Consider the following 18,913-nt stretch of genomic DNA (forward strand, 5'->3'; position numbering starts at 1 on the left):
TCACAGCGGCTGGACCCGGGCTGACCCAAAATCCAGCAGGGCAGCGAAGAAACTCTGAATTCCTGGGTGCTCCAACAGATGATAGAATTCCCAGGACCAGAATCCTCCGTTATCGTGGACTCCATGCAGCTACCCGTCGCCCGACTGACCGTCCTCCCCGGAAAACTGAGAGCAGCGAGCCCACCACCCTCTGCTCCCGGGAGCCTTTTCCCTCCCCCAAAACTAAGTGATCAACTTCTTTGTCCGGGTTGAGCACCCTTTCACTATCAGTATTTAGTCTCCTAGCAACTTATGGGGGGGGGGGAAATTCTACAGGAAACTTAACCTTCAACTGAGTTAGATATGATATATTTCACATCCTAGTATAATAGCCTCATTTGAGAACAGATATATACTGTACCACTGTTGAGGACTGGAAGGCTAAGACTACTGAGGATGGAAGGAACAAAGAAAGGAAGGTTGGACTTCATGGACATTACCAGTTTTTCCTGTCCAAATTCAACTTGCCTTATTTCCCCAACTACAGTGCAATGTTCTGGGAGAACAAATCTACCACCTAGTTATTCTGGAACTTTAACAGGGAATTCTGTTGTGGTTTGGCAGACCTGGGTAACCATTTGGGTTAAGTAATTTAGTCTGTCTTTTATTTATTATTTAGACTGCAGTTTGCAGTGCAGAAAGGACATAATCATAGAGATGGGTTTTGTTTTGCTGTTTTCTGTCTCTGCCACAGACTTAAGGGAAAGGGATGTAGTCTCTGAGTTTTTCTGCATGCGGCTGCTTAGATGTAGGATTTTAAAGAGCACCAAACTTCCAGTCAGCTTCTGAACCAGAATAATAAAATATGTTTTGATATATATAACGTTGACTCAGTTGATGATGGAACCCTATACACCATGTGGCTTTGTCAGGGTTGAGTTCTGAGAATCTCAGAAAGGCTCCTTTGTTAAAGTAATGCGATAACAAAATGTGCTGTAACATTGATTTCTTTATTTGGTTGACTCTTGTGTAAGAATAGTTATCCATTCTGCTGAGTGCAGTAATTGTTTTGTATGAAGGCAGTTGCTTTATTCAAAGTGCAGCCTACATGATTAGTGTTACAAGTATAAACTTTGCTTTTGCAGGACTTGCAAGAAGAGCTAGCTGCTTCTGCCCCCCTCTTTTTTTTTTGTAGGTGTGACAAAAGGCCTTTAATGAATAATGCAGAGTGTCTTGCACATCAAAAATGGGAAAAAATATTTCTTGTTTCTTGGCATGTAATTTGTTTTTTCCCCCAGTGATTTCAACAGAAGCTAGTGTACTTCATATGAGGCTATGCTGGCATCTAGTTGATTTCATGTACAGTATGTAAGCCAAGAAACATTCAAGAATAAAATTTATAAGCATAGTGTTTAAATTCCCTTTCCATTGAAATGTTGTTATTCTCTATTTTTCTCCTAAGATTTCTCACCTTTTTAGGGCAGTAGTTGAACTGAAGCAAAAGTGCTTTGTCTCTCCTCAGCATCTGTAAAATTTAGCTTTTAGTTTTTTCCCATCTAGCAGTCAGTATTTTGTGCAGTGGCAATCTTGATTTTTAAAATTAATTTTGAAAATACAACATAAATGTAAACCAGAAGGTATTGTTCCAAAAGTGCTGCATGATTGTTAATCAATTGTCCAGATGACAATGATACATTAATTTGAACAAACCATAATGAAAAAACCCACGCAACAAAAAATGAGAAGAGACTCAAGAGCTTTTACCAAAGTACGACGCTAGCATATCTAGATCTGTAAGCACACATTTTTTGAATAGCACTGATTCTTTTTTTTTTTTCCAGACAGTAATTGGCATACCAGCGTTGTAAAGTTCTCTTACCTCACTAGTTTTCTAGATTATTTTGCATTTTCAGAGGACAGCTTTGTTGAGCTGAACAGTGTCTATGGAATCACTGGGCTTTCCCTTGGGGATTCATGATAACAGATAAATTTCATCACAAGATATTTATCACAGTTGCCCAATCCTCCAGGAAAACACTGTGTCAAGGTTATTACTGCTTTTATAACCTTTCTTTGTTTACTGTGGGTTTTTATGGTGTGTAAAGTACCAGTTTCCAACTGTTCCCATCCCCCTGTTCTGTCAGTTTACAGTATGTCATTTGGTAGGCGTTTTCTGTAGGATGGGTGTTAAGTTGCAAGTCTAGAAAATGCCATCTGAGAAGGAACTGTAAGGTCTTAAGCTGAAAAAGAAACTTTTATTAGGATGGTGGCTGTTTTTTAAGGCCTTTTTCCACCTCTTAGGTGAAGTTGGAGAATATGTGTTACTATAGGAGAGGATGAAATTAAACCTGCTTGGCTAGCTAATGATTTTTTAGTCTTCCTAAATTACAGTTCCTATGTCCCATGAATGCACAACTTCTTTTCTTTACATATTAAAACATTTTCTGTTTTCCAGACAATTAACTCATTACAAATTTAACATTTCTAAATAGTTCAGGAGGAACTCCAAGTGCTGATAGATATGTCTGTCTTTCTGAACGCTGGAAGACGTTTTTTCTTATTCTTGCAGTCTGTTTTGGAAGACTGGAAAGAGAGGTATCATTTTCCCTTGGAAAGTTACCAGATGAGGTCTTTCTGGTCATCATTGGTTGTTACCATGGAAACACACTCATGGGTTTGCTATTCCTGAAACAGATTCAACTCGAAATACATCTCTGGTTTTTTAAACTGCACCCTGAAATGTGTTTTGCACTCGCTGAAGTGACTGCTAATTTGGCAATTACCTGCATTCAGAGATACAAAAGCATTCTGTTTATTCAGTGCCGAGTAATACTAAAACTACCTTTCTCAGTGCCTTTGTGGAATATATTCATGAACGTACCTTTATTTGATTTCATTATAAAGATCAATTTGTATTTCTCAATATCTTTGTTTTCTGTTGTTTTATTGTAATTTTTTTATGCCTGAAAGACATTTTCATGGCATTTGCTCAGACTTTTAAGTCTTGATTTGCAGTCTTTCGCTTTAGAAGGCTGAAAATTATACTTTGCTTTGCCACTGATATTTTAAAATTTTTGTCTAGACTTTGGTTCTAAGCATACATAGTTTGGGGTTTGGGCTTTTTCTTTGTGTTGTATTTCTGTGGGGTGGGTGGGGTAGCGTGAACTGAGTTATAATTTCATGGGGGTTTTGGTTTTGTTTGCTGGGATTTTTTGTTACTTATTTGGTTTGTGTTTTTTCCTGTTCTGTACTCTTTTTGTTGCAGTAGAGCCTGAAATCTGAAAGACAAGTAGTAGCAACAGATAAATTATAGAGAGAATTATTTTAGGTGTGGTGGCAAAATTCTGAAATGTTAAGTTCTCTACAGGTGACAGCATTTAGGTTTGATGAAACACTCCGTGGAAATTACTTGTTTTCAGGAAAATAAATGGCTTGTTACCAAGAGAAAGCCCGAGCAACTCACAAGGGAAAAGGAGGAAGTTTTAGTACCGTTATTGCTGTCTAGTCAACATGCCTGAGAAACTTTACTACTTTTCACGACTTCTGTGTAATTCTTCAGCTAGAACTGTACCACTGGCTGAGCATCTTACAAACTTTTTCAGTGCCTGGAAATGCAAAATGTTGTACTGACTACTTGTGGAGCTGTCAAATCTTTGAAGGTGAAAAGAAGCTGGGTGAGAAGTGTGTTGTTTTCAGGAAGGAAAATATGTATCTGGAAGACCAGTTATGTATCCTGTTGCGCTCTAGATGTAGTGTAAATGTGTTCAGTATTAGGTATTAGTGTTCAGTATTTATTGTAGTTTGACACTTTCCAACAGTTTCTGGATTCCTGCATTTGTTCTGCAAATTTTTGTGGCTTTTCTTGGTTTTAAAGATTAAAGGCATTTTGTTTTAGAGGGCTCCCAGTAAAAATAGATTCCTCAGTGGCTTTCTCGGCTTTCATCCTATCAAATTCCTAGAGAAAGCTTGCTTTTTAGCTAATTTGACCAAGTTCAGTGGAACACTAATGTGGTAGGAGGATACATGTACAGCTCTGTGTATTGCTAACTGTGTTATTTATTCCTACTAGTAATTGCTTTCCCTGGTGAAGTACTGTGCAGTATTACTCTGTTATGTCAGTTGATTTAGAAGTGAATTTTTAACATGCTTGCTTTTTAACTTTTTATGAACCATATATTAATTCTTGTTCTCAAGAATGAAGAGCAAGGACAAGCACTGGAAAGAAATGTTGTTTAAGTGAAGTTGGAATAGCTGTTAGTAATGGTACCTCCCACTTTGCTTGCAGGTTGTTTGCATCCGTTCCACATGGAATGCTCTGTCACCAAAGCTGAGCTGTGATACAAGACCACTCATTTTAAAAGCACTGAATGAATTGTTTTCCCTGGTTCCCTCATTAGCAGTGAATACAAATGAATTTGAGGTATGTTCTTACAGACTAAAATGAGTCCTTTTTTAGTATACATTTGTATATAACTTTGACATAAGCCGGCTTGATTCTGATAAAATTGCACCCACTGATTTTTGAAATGCGCATTTCATACAGTTTTACTGTTTTCACTTGCGTTAGTTTGTCCTAGGAGATAGATGGAAATTCAAGTGCAAGGTTAATCCATAGTTTTCCTCTCACATGTGAGGATATGTGAATATGTCTGGAGTTCAAAGATGCACCCCTTCCATTTTCCTAGCTCAGTGTATGTTGATGTGGCACTAAGTTGTTTCAGGTAACTGCCTCTATTTCAACTGCTTATTTGGTCAAAGAAAACATAAATGTATATTTCCTTTGCTTTTCTAGAAGTTCAGAGCTCATGTTATCAGCTTCCTTTGGAACAATACACAGAACAAGGTAAGTGATATAATTGAAAACATTTATTTCTGATGTCAGCAACAGGATATTAAGTTTTGTACTTTTCTGTCAATACAGTGTCAGTGATCTCATTTTCTAATAGGGTTTTGTTCCTCTTGCTTAACACTTTCTGAAGCAATGTACTACATGTAAAAGGTGGTAACTGAAGGTTCTAACTTCTGCCATCTCCAAGGAGAATTAAAAACAGACTATACGCTAGTATGTCCTCACCTCGAGTCCTGGGGGCAGTTTTGGGCACCACAGTATAAGAAAGACATTAAACTCTTATAGAGCATCCAAAGAATGGCCACAAAGATGGCAGAGGGCCTTGAGGGGAAGCCATATGGGGAGTGGCTGAGGTCACTTGGTCTGTTCAGCCTGGAGAAGTTCAAGATGATTGAGACAGTGCTCTCAGGCACCAGATGTGACTCTTGGGGATAGTGCTGTCCAGGGCCAGAAGATGGACCCAATGATCCTTGTGGATTGCCTTCCAACCCAGCATATTTTATGATTCTATGAAACTAGTTTGACTTCCTCTGGAAAATTTCAGCCTTAACATGGTGAAGCATTCTTGACAAAGATGCTGCTATGATAGCTAGCTCAATTCATTTGTGGAGTATTGCAATGCAGTGGGAATGTTGAGCTATCATCACCACGGGGCTGGTGGAAGTAGTGTATTTTAGTTTAAGACTAACACTTCTGTCAGCCTATTTCAGTGAATTTTTCAGCCCCATGGTTAATCCCAGATGACAACTAAGTACCATGCAGCCACTTGTCCACTCCCTTTCCTTGTGATGGGTTGGGGAGGAGAACTGGGAAAAGGTAAACCCTGTGGACTGAGACAAGAACAGGTTAATAAGTGAAATAAAGTAACTGTGTAACAATAAAAACAACAAAAATAGCAGTAATAATAATAATAAAGAAAGGACATATAACAAAAAGACAAAGAGGAATAAAGCTCAATTAAAAACAAGTGCTGCACAGTACTTTGCTGTTGTACAACACTTGCTGTTGTACATCACTGAGCAATAATGGGTACCCTCTGGCGAACTTCCCTCAGTTTATATACTAGGCCTAAAGTTCTATGATCTGGAATATCCCGTTAGTCCATTCAGTTCATCTGTCTTAGCCGTGCTCTGTCTGAGCATCTTGTGCACCTTCGCACTCGCACAGGAAGCTGAAAAATCTTTGATTTTGAGTAAGCACTTCTTAGCAACAGCTAAAACATCAATATGTTATCCACATTACACTCTTAGCTTGGATATGTCTACCTGAAGTAGAATACTCAGAATGCTTGTTATCAAGCTTAGATAATTGGTCTTGCTATTTTGCATTGTGTATATAAAAAGTGAGCAGTTGAGAGTGTGCCTCAAGGAGATATTGTTGAACTTTTTTTTCAGCATTCAGTGGTTACTTGATAAGCTCTTTGTATGTGGCGTTTCCAGTAGGTAGCAATACTATATGCAGTATTTATGATTTTCTTTTTCTTCCTGTTAATTTTCTAGGATGCCCTTGTAGCCATTTCAGCCTATAAATCACTCTCATCATTTGACTCTGAAGAGCATACAATTCTTCATCTTCCTGGACAGGTAGACATGTAATATGTTTGGTAGTAAGCACATCTGACACTTCTATCTGAAATGGGTTATATCCAGTTGAAAGAGAAACCAGTCTTTGTGCCTTCTCTGCCACAAATTCGGGAGAGCCTCCTGAAGGAATACAAGCCCCATGACATGAGATGATGTCATGTGTGATTGGCATAGCTAAGTCTTGTGAACATGGAGAAGCGCAAATGAAACTTAGGGCTAAGCAGTCAGAAGGTAGTTTTTCTTATTATGTTATTAATTAGCAGGTTTTTTAGGCAGTTTATCTGCATTTTATGTTTTTCTCTTAGTGCTTGCACTTGAGTCTTGACACTAAGCAGCTCCTGTGATTGCTGTTTTCTTTCATTGCAGTAACTCATAGATAGGACTTTTGTTCACAAGAGAGGCAGATCAGTTTAAAAAGTAGGTGCAGTTTTTGGAATTAATATGAAAAGTTTTCCTGTGTTTTTGTTGTGAACTTTTACAGCATAACGCTTTACTTTTTGTCAGTAAAGACAGTCAGAAAGGAGTTGAGATACCTACTAAAAGGCTTTTTAAGTATGCAGAGGGCTGTTAAACTCTGAAACTTCTGACTAGGTAGGTGACTCAGTGGCCTAGCAAAATAAGAGTACAAGGAGATGTACATAAGGTCATCTATGTGACTTGTTTAACATTGTATGAGAGACTCGGCAGTACTCAGTAGTCCACTGGTACTTTATGAAACAGTGGCTTTATAGTAAAGGCTTTATTTACTGCTTTATTATATGATAGGCTCCATTTGTGTGTTGTAACTGGCTGTTATGAAAAGGCAACTTTTTGCAACTTTAAAATTAAAAAACATACTTCATATAAATCAGCGAGAAGAGTTCAGCATAAACCTTACAAATGAAAAATGTATTTTACATAGAAGACCACAGGAGAGAAGAAGGGAGATACATAAACTGCTCCAGGACCAAATCTTTCACAGTAGTACATAGTTCTGTATTACTAGTGCAGTTACTTAACAGTTGTATTACTGGTGCAGTACTTTGAGTAGTTTCAATGTTTTAATTGAAAGAAGTGTAAATGTGTTGCAGTTTTTCAAATTCCAAAAACTAGTATGTAAAAATAGTGTCTAGCAAAGGTGTTTTATTTATATTAAAGTGCCAATATAAAACATTGTTAAACTGAAGAAGAATCATGGTGAAAGTAAAGTTTTATGAGTATTAATTCAGCTGTAACATCAAGAATAATTTTATTACTAGAGATATGTATTTTCACATCCTGTGATTTTTATCAACCAGAGTTGTCTTTCAGTCAGGTAGAAGAAAAGCTTTTATTCATTAAGCTTCAAATTTATGAAATGGATAAAATAATGAAATGGGGAACTTCTCATATTTAGTTGGTATTTTTCACACTTGGAATCATGTATGGTAATGAGGACTTGGGATTTTTGTGCTGACATTTAGGGTTTTTTTGAATCTTCCAGGCACGACCAGAAGTTGACTCACTGGATGAAATAGACATGAATGAAGATGAAGAGGATCAGGAGGCAAATCTGTTTGTTCCAGGTTCTTCATATATCAAGCTGTTGTCTCTAACACCAGCTGCTGTTTTAGGAGGTAAAATACATGCAGTGTTTGAGGTCACTTTGCAGATACGGAATCGCAGGGACTGTACAGACCTGTGGCTCTTCTAGAATGGAGTGTCACATTAAAGTGCAGCCCTTCTTTTTTTCATTAACAAATGATGGGTAAAAATGTAAAGTGGAAAATAAGGCCCACAGCCCATTTCTAGGAAGATGGTGTGACACAGATCCTGATGGTGGGGGAAAAAATGTTTATAATTAAAAATTCTTTACCCATCCTAAGGAGAAAGCCAGTTCCTTTTATTTACTTCAAATACTCATTGTTTCATCACATTGACTTCAGTAGGGAGGACTGAATGGATGTTTCTTAGGGCATCTTTGTATTTTAGCCCAGGACAGATTGAAGTAAAATAAATTTTATGTTTATTGTTTTGTAAACAGAGTATTAATGGTATGAAAGCAAAGCTTTACACAAAGTCTGCTTAATTAAGATACCAGTGCTATGCTTAATGCATAATTGTAGTGAGGCATATTGATACTGAAGTATGCTTCAACAGATGGTCTCTGGTTGATACACTTATTCTGAAACCTGTGCAGTTGAATTACCTTCAGTATTTGAGATTTTTGCCATTCACTTGGTTATGTTCAGAAGTGCTCATTATCTTAAAGGTACAAGATTTGAGATATTATGCTAGATCATAGACATTGTTATTTCGTTCCTTGTAGAATACATGGCATCTTCATGTGTGATTGCAGGCTGTAAAAATTACCATGATATAGCAGGTGGTATTTTGCAGTGGGGATTTCTAAAATAATCCATTCATCAAGCCCTTCATGCATTGGCATCTGGAGTGTATGCAGCCTAACTTACAGAGTCTGAATTACTAAATCCTGGAAGCTTTGTGGGGGAGAATGACATAATCTAGTTCAATAAAAGAGCATGATGTATCCTGACAGAAAACTCCATCATTGAATGCTGAGATAGCCAAGTTTTTAGGAAGATAGGAAACCGAAATGGAATTTAAAGCGAACAGACTGGATTTAGTGGGGCAGCAACCATGGACTGGTATCAAAATAGTTGAATCCAAACATTCACTGAGCAGTTTCTCCCTCAGAGATGTCTTCTGTTCAGAACACTTGAGCAAAACCTTTAGTGACTGGCTAGAGTGTTTGAGAGTGAATTGCTTCACCGAAAGAGTTTGAATCTGGATTAATGAGGCAATGTACAAGACAGGCCAAAAGCCACAGAGTCCCTGTTCCATGGGAGCTGAGTCTGTGTCATCTCATTTGCTAGAATTCTAGCAGTACGTGTTATTGAGATTAATAACATATGGCTACTTATATGAAGCATTGGAAAGCAGAGCTTTAGGTAGTATTTTATCTTAAACCTCTTTCAAACTGCTTTGTCACATCAGTTTTCATATTGTTTCTATGTGTTTAATTCCCAGGATGTCAGAAGGGGTATGACAGCCTTATTTTTTTTATTTTGATAATTTTTCTTTCTAGGTGCCTGAGACTTTTCTCAAACCTAGTAGTCAGAGAATTAAAAATAATTCTTAAAATGAACCATGAGCTTGATACCATTGTTGCTGCTAGTAGTACTGTTAGTATCTTTACTGCAAAGGAGATGATGATGATAGTAATGATAGTAACAACACCAATAATAAAAATATTGTTAATGTAATGCTAGTTGTTTTTGTTTACCCTCAGATTGATTTCAATCACTGAAATACTGTGTTTCTAGTATTTGCTCTACATCTAGTTGTTTCGCTAAATTTATCCAGATTTTGTAGTTTGAGTTACGTTTGTCAGTATAGAGCCTTGGCTTGTCCCCTCCCTGAAGATTTGCTTCGGAATGGCTTATATTTATGTCTTTTGGCATAACTGAGGAATGCATTAATATGACAGCAGTGATAAGGGGTCTCTATCAGTGTGAATGGTTTCCAGCAGAGAAATAGCTCCCTCTTTCAATAAATTTCTTCCCTATTGTTGTAACCATCCTAAACAAAAAACTTTCATATAAAAAGTCTAGACCAGGTAAGTGGGTAGTGTTTTCATGTCAACAAATGCCTACTACTCCAACAAAACTGAAGTGTTGAGGGTTGAAGAGAAAGACATAGAGTTTATATATATATCACTGCAGAGAAAATTTCTGACTGCATTCTGTGGGTTTTGATTGAAGGATATTGGCATTACAGGCAGAGGAAAAAAATCCCAAGGTGCCAAGTGCCTTTCCTGACATGCTACAAAAATGTGATTTAGATTCTGCTTTGTGTCATTCTGTCAACCATGTGCTGTCCTTACTGTTACTTCTTGTAGCAACCAAAGAAGCCAGTCAACAGCTCATGCAATAGCTAAGGCTGTATTTCTTTCCAATCTTAAATATACCTGTGTCAGCTTTATACTGGAACTTCATCACATTTCTTGCTTTTGGCAAGTTCCCATGGCTTTCAGCAATGTTCTTTTGAACTTCATAGACACTACAGTTCAAGGAAAGAAATCTCCAGATATAGATGTCCCTCCTGCCTGTGCTACATCAGATTTAGACTGCTGCTTCACTATGAAGTAGAAAAGAAGTACTGGTGTCATTGTGGGCTTTCTAGGGTTAGTTTTGTCTCTGAATCATCAGCCTCTCACATTCCCTTTCCTCTCACTTCATTGCATTGCACTTCATCAAGCATTTGAAGAGTTTGCAACATCACTTGTGAAACAGGAAATGACCAACATGCCCCGTGCTGTGTATCATTCTGCCTTAAGAGGAGGGACCACACGCTCAGACCAGGGGAAGACAGTGGCAGGTGTTCCAAATTTCTTGCTGAAAATGTATGAGAGGAACAAGCAGCCAGGCATGACACCAGGTCTTGCAGGTAAGTTGTCACTTTCTTGAAGTAGACAAGTATGCGTGTTTTGACTCAAAGATTTCTATAAATCTCAAGGTAAATCAACAGAAGAAACTTTGGTTTATGCCCCTTAAATATGCTTGCATATTCTTTTGACTTGTTGGCTTTATTAAGTTAACCTTACTTTGCTTTGGGTTCTCCCTTGACTCTGTGTGAGTGTTGGCATTTACCTTTCTGTTCCCCTTCCCTCCCTCTTTCAGCTGGCATGTTGCTGTGTTTTGACCTCCCAATCCACATGGGCAGGGATGGCAAGCCTATTAATCGATTTCTGGCCAGCAGGGGCCGCAGTTTCCAGCAAATGTTGGTCGCCCTCATTCATGAGGTAAGTTGATGCTGGCTCTTTGCTTTTCAGAGCTATTGCCCTTCCTTCTCTGCTCCACTATCTCTTTTGTTTATGCTCATTGGGTGTTGGTATCAACTACTGATAGTATGTGTGAATGTATCATAATTGACTAAAGTTGTTCTGAGAGACAGATAGGATCACAGAATCATCAAATCCAATCATCAGCCTGCCTCGGTGGTCACCCACCCTCACTAACTTGAACTTAACATGTAAATGCCTTTTTTTTTTTTTTTTTTAAGTGTTCACTGCTGAAATGCATCTTCTGAAAATCAGAAGAACGAAGAGGTGACCTTTGCCTTTTTCTGTCTTCAAGACTGATACACATATACAACTGATACCTGTCATATGTAACCAGGTGTAGGTGAATAGCAGTCCTATGATGGGGCTCTGTGTGGAAACAATATCTATACCTTGCTAAGACTTGGCATTTTTTTCTGTCTCTTAAACATTTCAGCTTCCTGACCTATTAGGCTTGTGCCACCAAAACCATGCAGTTACCTTTGGTGTGGTTTTAGAAAAATGACATGAAATAAGCCCTCACTTAATCATTATGAAAAATAAAGTAATGAAGTCTGTGAGAGCATTTTGAATTATGATTCTTTCAAATATCAAAGTTCATCTTTGAAAATTTTGGGCAACAGTAAAAAAAAATACAGTTCAACTGCATACAGGGAAATAAGTGTTCTTTTCTCAACTTTATGCCAGTGGGAGCAGCTTTAAACACAAGTGAAAGTGTGTTAAACTCTTTAAAAGTTTGTAAAATAATTCTATTAATACAGTCATTTTGTATTTCTATTGGAGCTACTTACATGCATCTAAGGGGGTGATCTGGGTCCTGATTTTGTTTTGTGACTGTCACCCAGATGTGAAGCATGTCTGCTGTGAAGTTCTTCTATGATGCTACTAAAATCACTGATTTATGACTTATAATGATCTATGACTTATAATATGATTTATGATTTATATTCTTTATGATTATTATATGATTTGTAACAGTTATGAAATAAGTATAGCCCAGAGTTTGAGTGGGAAGGTTCTATGTGCAGGGGTTTGAGAGTTTTCTGTGTACAAACTGAAAGGCTGACACTAGGACACGGGCATGTGCCATGGATAATGTATGGGGACTACTTCTGATCCTGTGGTGCACCCCCTTGGCTCCCTCTGGGCTTTGCTCTCAGGTCTTCTTTCAGTGTGTTCACACCGTGTTTGTACTGGTTAACTCCCTCAATCTTTCTGGGGCAAACAAACTGTTCCCCCTCCAACAAGCCTGTCTGCAGTGTAGTTTGCCTGAAGTTTCCAGTCAAATTATGTAAATATGTGCCATGGTGAAGTTGGCTGCTTCTGGCTAGTACAGTCTTCTGGCTGTATACCATCTCTCAGACGCTTCCATGTGCTAGCATACACATACAACTTCTGCTTTCCATGTAACATCTTAATAATTTCAGACTATGTTAACTGCGCCCTTTAGTGAAAATCTACAGTAACTATAAAATTTTAATAGAACATCAGTATTTCTGTATTTAGTTCACATTTAAGGGTCAAAGTTTTTTCTTGCGATTTTCTCCTTGTACATAGAGACAGGATGGTCAGAAGAGAGTTGTTTGGGCCTTTGGCTAGACAAGAAGCAAGTCTCTTGGCTGATCAAACTGAATTTCATGCTTTAATGTTTGTTTGGTGCTCAATGTTTTTCTGGGAAACAGAAGTTAACGGTAAAGACAGGGACCCTAAGCTGTAAAACTGCCAAATTGGTCAAAGAAAATTCAGTTTGTAGGACCTAGGCGCATCTTATTCTTGCAATCCTATAGGAATTAATGTGTTTTTGCAAAGTCATCACTTTGCAGTTCAACACATCACACTAAGCATATGTAGGGGTTTAAATTACCAAAATGACACTTTTTTGCTATTGTTTTGACTCCTTACTATTTTCAGAAAGGGAAGAAGTTGTAGGGGTTAATCCTTATAGCCACATTTTAAGTAAGTGTTCTGTTAATAAGTCATAGAGGGTTTTTTTAAGCATTAATGCCTGCGTAAAGTTCCGAATAAAGTCTGAGGTCAATATAAACATCAAGAAAATAAAATTAATTGGAGACAGCAGGCATCTATTTATTTTACCTCGAAAAATCTCCAGCAGTTGGCATATTCTTAGTTGGAATTAAGCAGTCACCACCATACTAGGATAATAAGGTTTTTATGTCTTCAGTGGTTTGATCTATGCTCACAATGCTATACAATATGAACCTAAACATGGTGTATCATGTCTGTGTCTGTGCATGCATAGTTGCCGTTATTGCACTTAGATTTTGGCAACTGGGGCAGGGTGAGGGGCTTGAAAATAGCTGTTTTATTTTTATGAGATTTTTTTATGTGTAAAACTATGATGCCTGTTATTCTGCTACCAAAAAAATCAGTTATATGACATTTGTATGCAGAGGAAAGATTTTCTTGTATGTGTGAAAAGTGTTTAAAACAGACAAATAACAAATATCTAGGTTTAGCTGCCATTCAAATCGAACAGTAACAGCAGCAAAAAGATAATTTACTATTCGACCTTTATCACCTAGGTGCTACTCTAGCTGAAAATTGGCTGCATGTGTGATATCTGTCAGCAGGATCAGATTAGGATGCAGAAGGGTTTTTTTGATGTTACTTGAACAGATATTTCACAGGAAAAAGGAAATAGGTTCAATAAACTATGGTATGTTTCAAATGCTGGCTGTATTGCTCTTTAGTGGTCACTGGTGAGTTGAAAGAGAAAGCTCACCATTCCCTTAGAAATGAGGATGTGCTATTTGATTATTAATCAGAGGGTGTCAGCCTCTCTCTCTGAGAGGACATGTAAGTTACTGTAGTCAGAAGTATAGACCATGGGTTTTCTTTTTTCCTATGGCTGTCTGGAACACTCTGTACAAGGAGTCTCTAGATATGGCCTGTGACTGTTTCAGGTCTTGCAAGTAATGCTTCATTGAAATTCATGGGAATAATTTCTTGCTAGATTCACTTAATCTGCTGTGAAAAAGATTGAGGATGAATACTCACGTATGTTCATGTACCATATATCTTGATGGTTCTGTTCATGTGTGTTGTGGGTTAGAGTTACTAGGCTTTCAGCTAGCTATCCATCTTTTCATTCTTTAGTGGAGGTGAAGAGGGCAGTTCATCCTGCATGCAAAAAGCACAGAGGTAGACTGCTATTGGCAGGCCATTGTGGTAAATGGTGGCTTTGGCACTCTGAATTGGTGCAATTTATAGGGGTTTTTTTCTAATGGAGAATGGTCTTGCCTTTGCACATTTCACAATATCCACGTACTTTCAATGTGTTGGAAATAGCACAAGTTATTTTTTCCCATTTATGAGTTGTATTTGCAGGCACAATGGCAAAGTTGAGTTGCAGAGGTGAGTTACGCAGTATTAAATACTTCCCTACAAGTAATAATCATATCAGACCCTCTGTATGCTCATGGAAGGACCATTCCCTGTGTATTTTTAAAGTGTGTTCCATTATATGTGCTGTGATGACATGCATCTTTGAAAAGTAAAGTGAAAAACTCCTTCTGTGCTTTTCTTTCCTGGTTTGGTTTCGATGTAATCAAGGTACTCAAGGGTTTATTCAAACCTTGTAGTACCTTAAGATGATAGTTAGATTTTCCGGAGCATAATTCATTGTAGCACGCTTTTCTGTGCCTAGATGGATGTAATTCCAAATATGAACTAGTTTGTGCTGAATTCTACTACTGATTTACTGAGTGTATTTTGTTCAATGATAAAACAGTATTCAGAAATTAAGTTTCTGGCAGATTTTTGTTTTTCTTTTCCTGAGTCTACTGTGCCTTAGAGAAAGACTATTTCTCCTCACTAAGAGATGTTAGGGGGTGGATTTGGAAGTATTTGCATGCAAGTATGTTAAAAAGAGCCTCTAAGCAAAAATTAAAATTAAAAGAGAGGCTGTTTCACTGTTTCCTTGATACAGATATGTAATGCTAGCCTTACTTATTAAATCACTGAGGTAGTACTTTATATGTCCGGTATGCAGGCAGGGCATTTAAAATACCTGCCTAAACATTTCAGTGACATAAAGGTGTTACTGCAAACACATAGAGGAGTAGTATCTCCTGTGATCTGCCAGCATTACCTGTCTTGCATTTTGACCAACATGGTCTATGATTTTATGTCTTTTCAGGCAGAAATGTCCTTCTTAAGCATCAGTTGACAGGCTCAGGTTACTAGCTCCAAGCTCCTGCCATTTTTTACTGCCTCAGATACCAGGCTGCAGCTCTTACTTAAAAACTGCTTGGCTGCTTGGTCTGGCCAAGTGATGTTCCTAAGAAAAGCCCTGCATCATTATGGCAGTGTTCCACAAGCACTCGTCCTTGCTTCCCAGTTTCCTTGAGCCTCATTCCCTGCACCTTCCCACTCAGCCAATATTTTCTTATTTCACATAAGTTGTGCACTTAAATAAGTCTGAACTTCATTTGTCACCTTTGCCTGTGGTTGCTAGTATGAATTACTCAACACTTAGTGTAGTTGTGGTTACCCTTGATATCCAGTGATAGATGACAAGTAAAGGCTACTGGTTTCCTGTACAGAAATAGCAGATTGTAGTACTGCTTGTATGAAAATCTTCAGCACTATGTCCAGTCATTTTCAGTTGTAGATGAATTTAGAGTGTTTTTTGTTTTGTGAAAGTGTTCAGTTCCTTCTTTCCTTCCTCATATTCCACATGCATGCAAAATGTTTACTGCCATGAAGAAAGTTAATTAATGAAAAGCACCTCAGCAGTTCTGTTGTCATCAAACACATCCACAAATTTTAGGTGTTCCTGGTAGACCATATTGTCTAGATGCTTGAAGTGTTGCAAGATGCCTCAAGCTTTGTAATTATTTCCTGTGTGAATACCTGCAGTATTTTGCAGGACTGCTTTTGTTGTCTTTCACAAGTGTGGATTACATGGTGAACTTCACAAATCACTTTGAGGCCAGTTAAACTTGAATCACAGAATCATTTAGATTGGAGAAGACCCCATTAGGGCCAATCTTTGACCAGTTACCGCCTTCTCAACCAGACCATAGCACCTAGGGCCACATCCAGAGATTTCTTGAACACCTTCAGGGATGGTGAATACACCACCTTCCTGGACAGTCCATGCAGTCCTTAACAGCTCTTACATGAAGAAATTCCTCCTGATGTCGAGACTGAACCTTCCCTGACACTTCTTGAGCTATGTACTCCTGTCCTGTCCCTAACTGTCAGAGAAAAAGCCAATCCCCACCTGGCTACACCCTCCTTTCAGGTGCCTGTAGAGAGCAATAAGGTCCCAATGATCATCCTTTTCTCCAGGACTACACAGCCCCAGCTCCCTTAGCCAGTCCTCAAAGGACTTGTGTTCCAGACGCTTCACCAGCTCTGCTGTCCTTCTCTGGACATGCTTCAGCACCTCAGTGTCCTTCCTAAAGTAAGGGGCTCAGAAATTAAGACACGATTCAAGGTGTGGTCTCCCCAGTGCCAAGGACACTGAGACTATCCCTTCCCTGGTCCTTCTGGCCACACTATTGCTGATCCAGGCCAGGATGCCGTTGGCCGCCTTGGCCATCTGGGCACATGCTGACTCATGTTTAGCTGTCTGTTGACCAGCAGAAATCTAAATAGTCTAATGCACAAGTCTAAAATAGTTTCAGAGTAGAGCCAGAGGGGAAGACTGGACTTGCTGCAGATTCCTCAGGAACCCAAAGAAAGCAATTCTAATTGGAACCTTGACTGCTCATAAACTTTTGGAGCAATTGACAAGCAGAGATGAGCAGGAGGTGTGAATATAATTTTAACTCAAAGGGAGGACTAGTGTTCATGAGTCATTATTAAGATGATATTTCCTTTTTTTACTACAGGTCATATTTGTATTGTCTGCAAGATGGAGTATGTTATCTTTTTGGATTGACTTTTAGAATGTTTTTCTTTGTATAGGTCTGTTAGTACTCATTCATAAGTCTTTCAGAATCACTGAAAGCAGTGGGCATGGAGCTTTAGGATGGTCCTTTGTTTTTCAACGTAAAATCCAAGTGAAGAAAGAATACTGGCTACTTTACCTAGATCATTAGGGGCATAAAATAGAGGTGAATAAGAAGGAAGACTCCGGAAAATAATGATACAAGGCGAGGATACAGTTATTTATCTTGGTTAACGGTTCTGCTTTTAGAGACATCTAAGATCTTCACAAACAATGAAGAAACATTTGCCAGTGCTGCTAAGTGTTGTGCTTATTGCCTCACATGGTTCCACTGTCTCTCTGGGATCAATTATTTGTTGCACTACCTGAAGCAACCACTTTTGACTGGCCTGGGTAATGAAGTTGAAAGTAACTTGGTGTGTGTAAGATTAGAAAGGAGAATAAAGTACATGGTCATTTTAGTTTCCTACAGCCACGTGTAATGGCCCGTGGAAATGAGTGAATGTTTGTCTGCAAATAATGGACTGGAGAACATAGATTCTGTATATGTCAGACTTACTGTAACTGCTTCTAACCTTTCTGGTGTGTTGCACAGGTGAATATTCAGCTTTCTGAATGGCACCACTCCATCCTCCTGCCACAGGCCTGGTTAGGATTTATGAGTCGAACTTACAGTGCAGTCCTGCAGGTAATTTCAAGGTATATAATACTGTGGACGTTAATGCTTGTTCAAGTGGTATGGGTTTTAATTTTACCAGCAAGAACACTCATACAAGTTACAAAAAAGTAAAGCTTGAGGTGCTTAATTATAACATTTAAAAATGAGTCTTCAGCTACTGACAGCACAATCTGGGATACTTGGTAGAAGGGCAGTTTCTATTTACAATGCAGGTTCATGCAGGTTTGTTCATGTGTCAGTTGTGTCAAAATGTGTCAATTTTTAGAACTTTTGGAAGATTAAATTTTAGCTAGAACACTAACCTATTGCTTGGGTAGGAAGCTTGAAATAGTAGTACCACAAAGGAGACAGAAGCTATCAATGGATGAGTCATTAAAAAGAACTTCCTCTTAATCAGCATGTAATCCTGCTGCACTGTATGATGCACCTCTTTCGATTTTTTCAACCCTATCTAATTATTAGGAAATAACTTAAACTCTCTCTTCCATTAGGTTCGCTGACCTGGTATCTAGACCAATGTAGTATAATCTGATTTTCTACAGGAAAATGATTTTAAAAAGGTTTATCAAATAGCTTCTTTCTAGAATGCCGTCTTTCTGCTGCTAGAATGGCTTATTTGTTTGTATTTCCAGGCCACATCAGCTGTTTTCAGCACAAACAGCTCAGATTGCTGAATGAATTCTAGAAGCTTTGACTGCTCCTTGTTTTGCTGTGCAGCAAAACATACACTTCTCTCACATTTTCAAAACAATTTTTATCTTGACCATTAACAAAATGTGAGATCTTAAACCAAGCAGTAGCTATTCAAATTGCTGGTTTAGGTCTTGGGGTCGTTGTCACTTGCATTTAATTACTTTCCTATTTTGCTTCCCTTTCAAGGCAAGATTTCACAAGAAGCTTAGCATGTACTGGATTTTTTTTCTAAAGGATCTGTAGCATTTCTTGCCATTTTACAGGACAGTAGAGCCTATGTTTGTTGCTTCTTACTTAATCCTTATGCTTTTGTAGTACATTTCATCAGAGGTGGCCAAAAGAGATTACGGTATAAGATGAGTAGTCTGGATAGTACATGATTCAGTGT

At 38.3% G+C, this 18,913-nt stretch overlaps 1 protein-coding gene across 5 annotated transcripts in view; it reads left to right on the forward strand.

The window, feature by feature from the left end:
• Window positions 1-18,913, forward strand: part of FOCAD (focadhesin) — a 100,998-nt gene that overhangs the window by 54,808 nt on the left and 27,277 nt on the right. For all 5 annotated transcript variants that reach the window (XM_040089188.1, XM_040089190.2, XM_040089189.1 and 2 more), the window contains 7 exons: window positions 4,265-4,399; window positions 4,772-4,822; window positions 6,328-6,411; window positions 7,874-8,006; window positions 10,651-10,839; window positions 11,073-11,194; window positions 17,749-17,841. In XM_040089188.1, coding sequence (XP_039945122.1) covers window positions 4,265-4,399; window positions 4,772-4,822; window positions 6,328-6,411; window positions 7,874-8,006; window positions 10,651-10,839; window positions 11,073-11,194; window positions 17,749-17,841 — 807 coding nt within the window. The remainder of the gene's footprint in view (window positions 1-4,264; window positions 4,400-4,771; window positions 4,823-6,327; window positions 6,412-7,873; window positions 8,007-10,650; window positions 10,840-11,072; window positions 11,195-17,748; window positions 17,842-18,913) is intronic.

The sequence above is a fragment of the Hirundo rustica genome, chromosome Z (assembly GCF_015227805.2).
Source record: "Hirundo rustica isolate bHirRus1 chromosome Z, bHirRus1.pri.v3, whole genome shotgun sequence".
NCBI classification, from domain to species: Eukaryota; Metazoa; Chordata; class Aves; order Passeriformes; family Hirundinidae; genus Hirundo; species Hirundo rustica.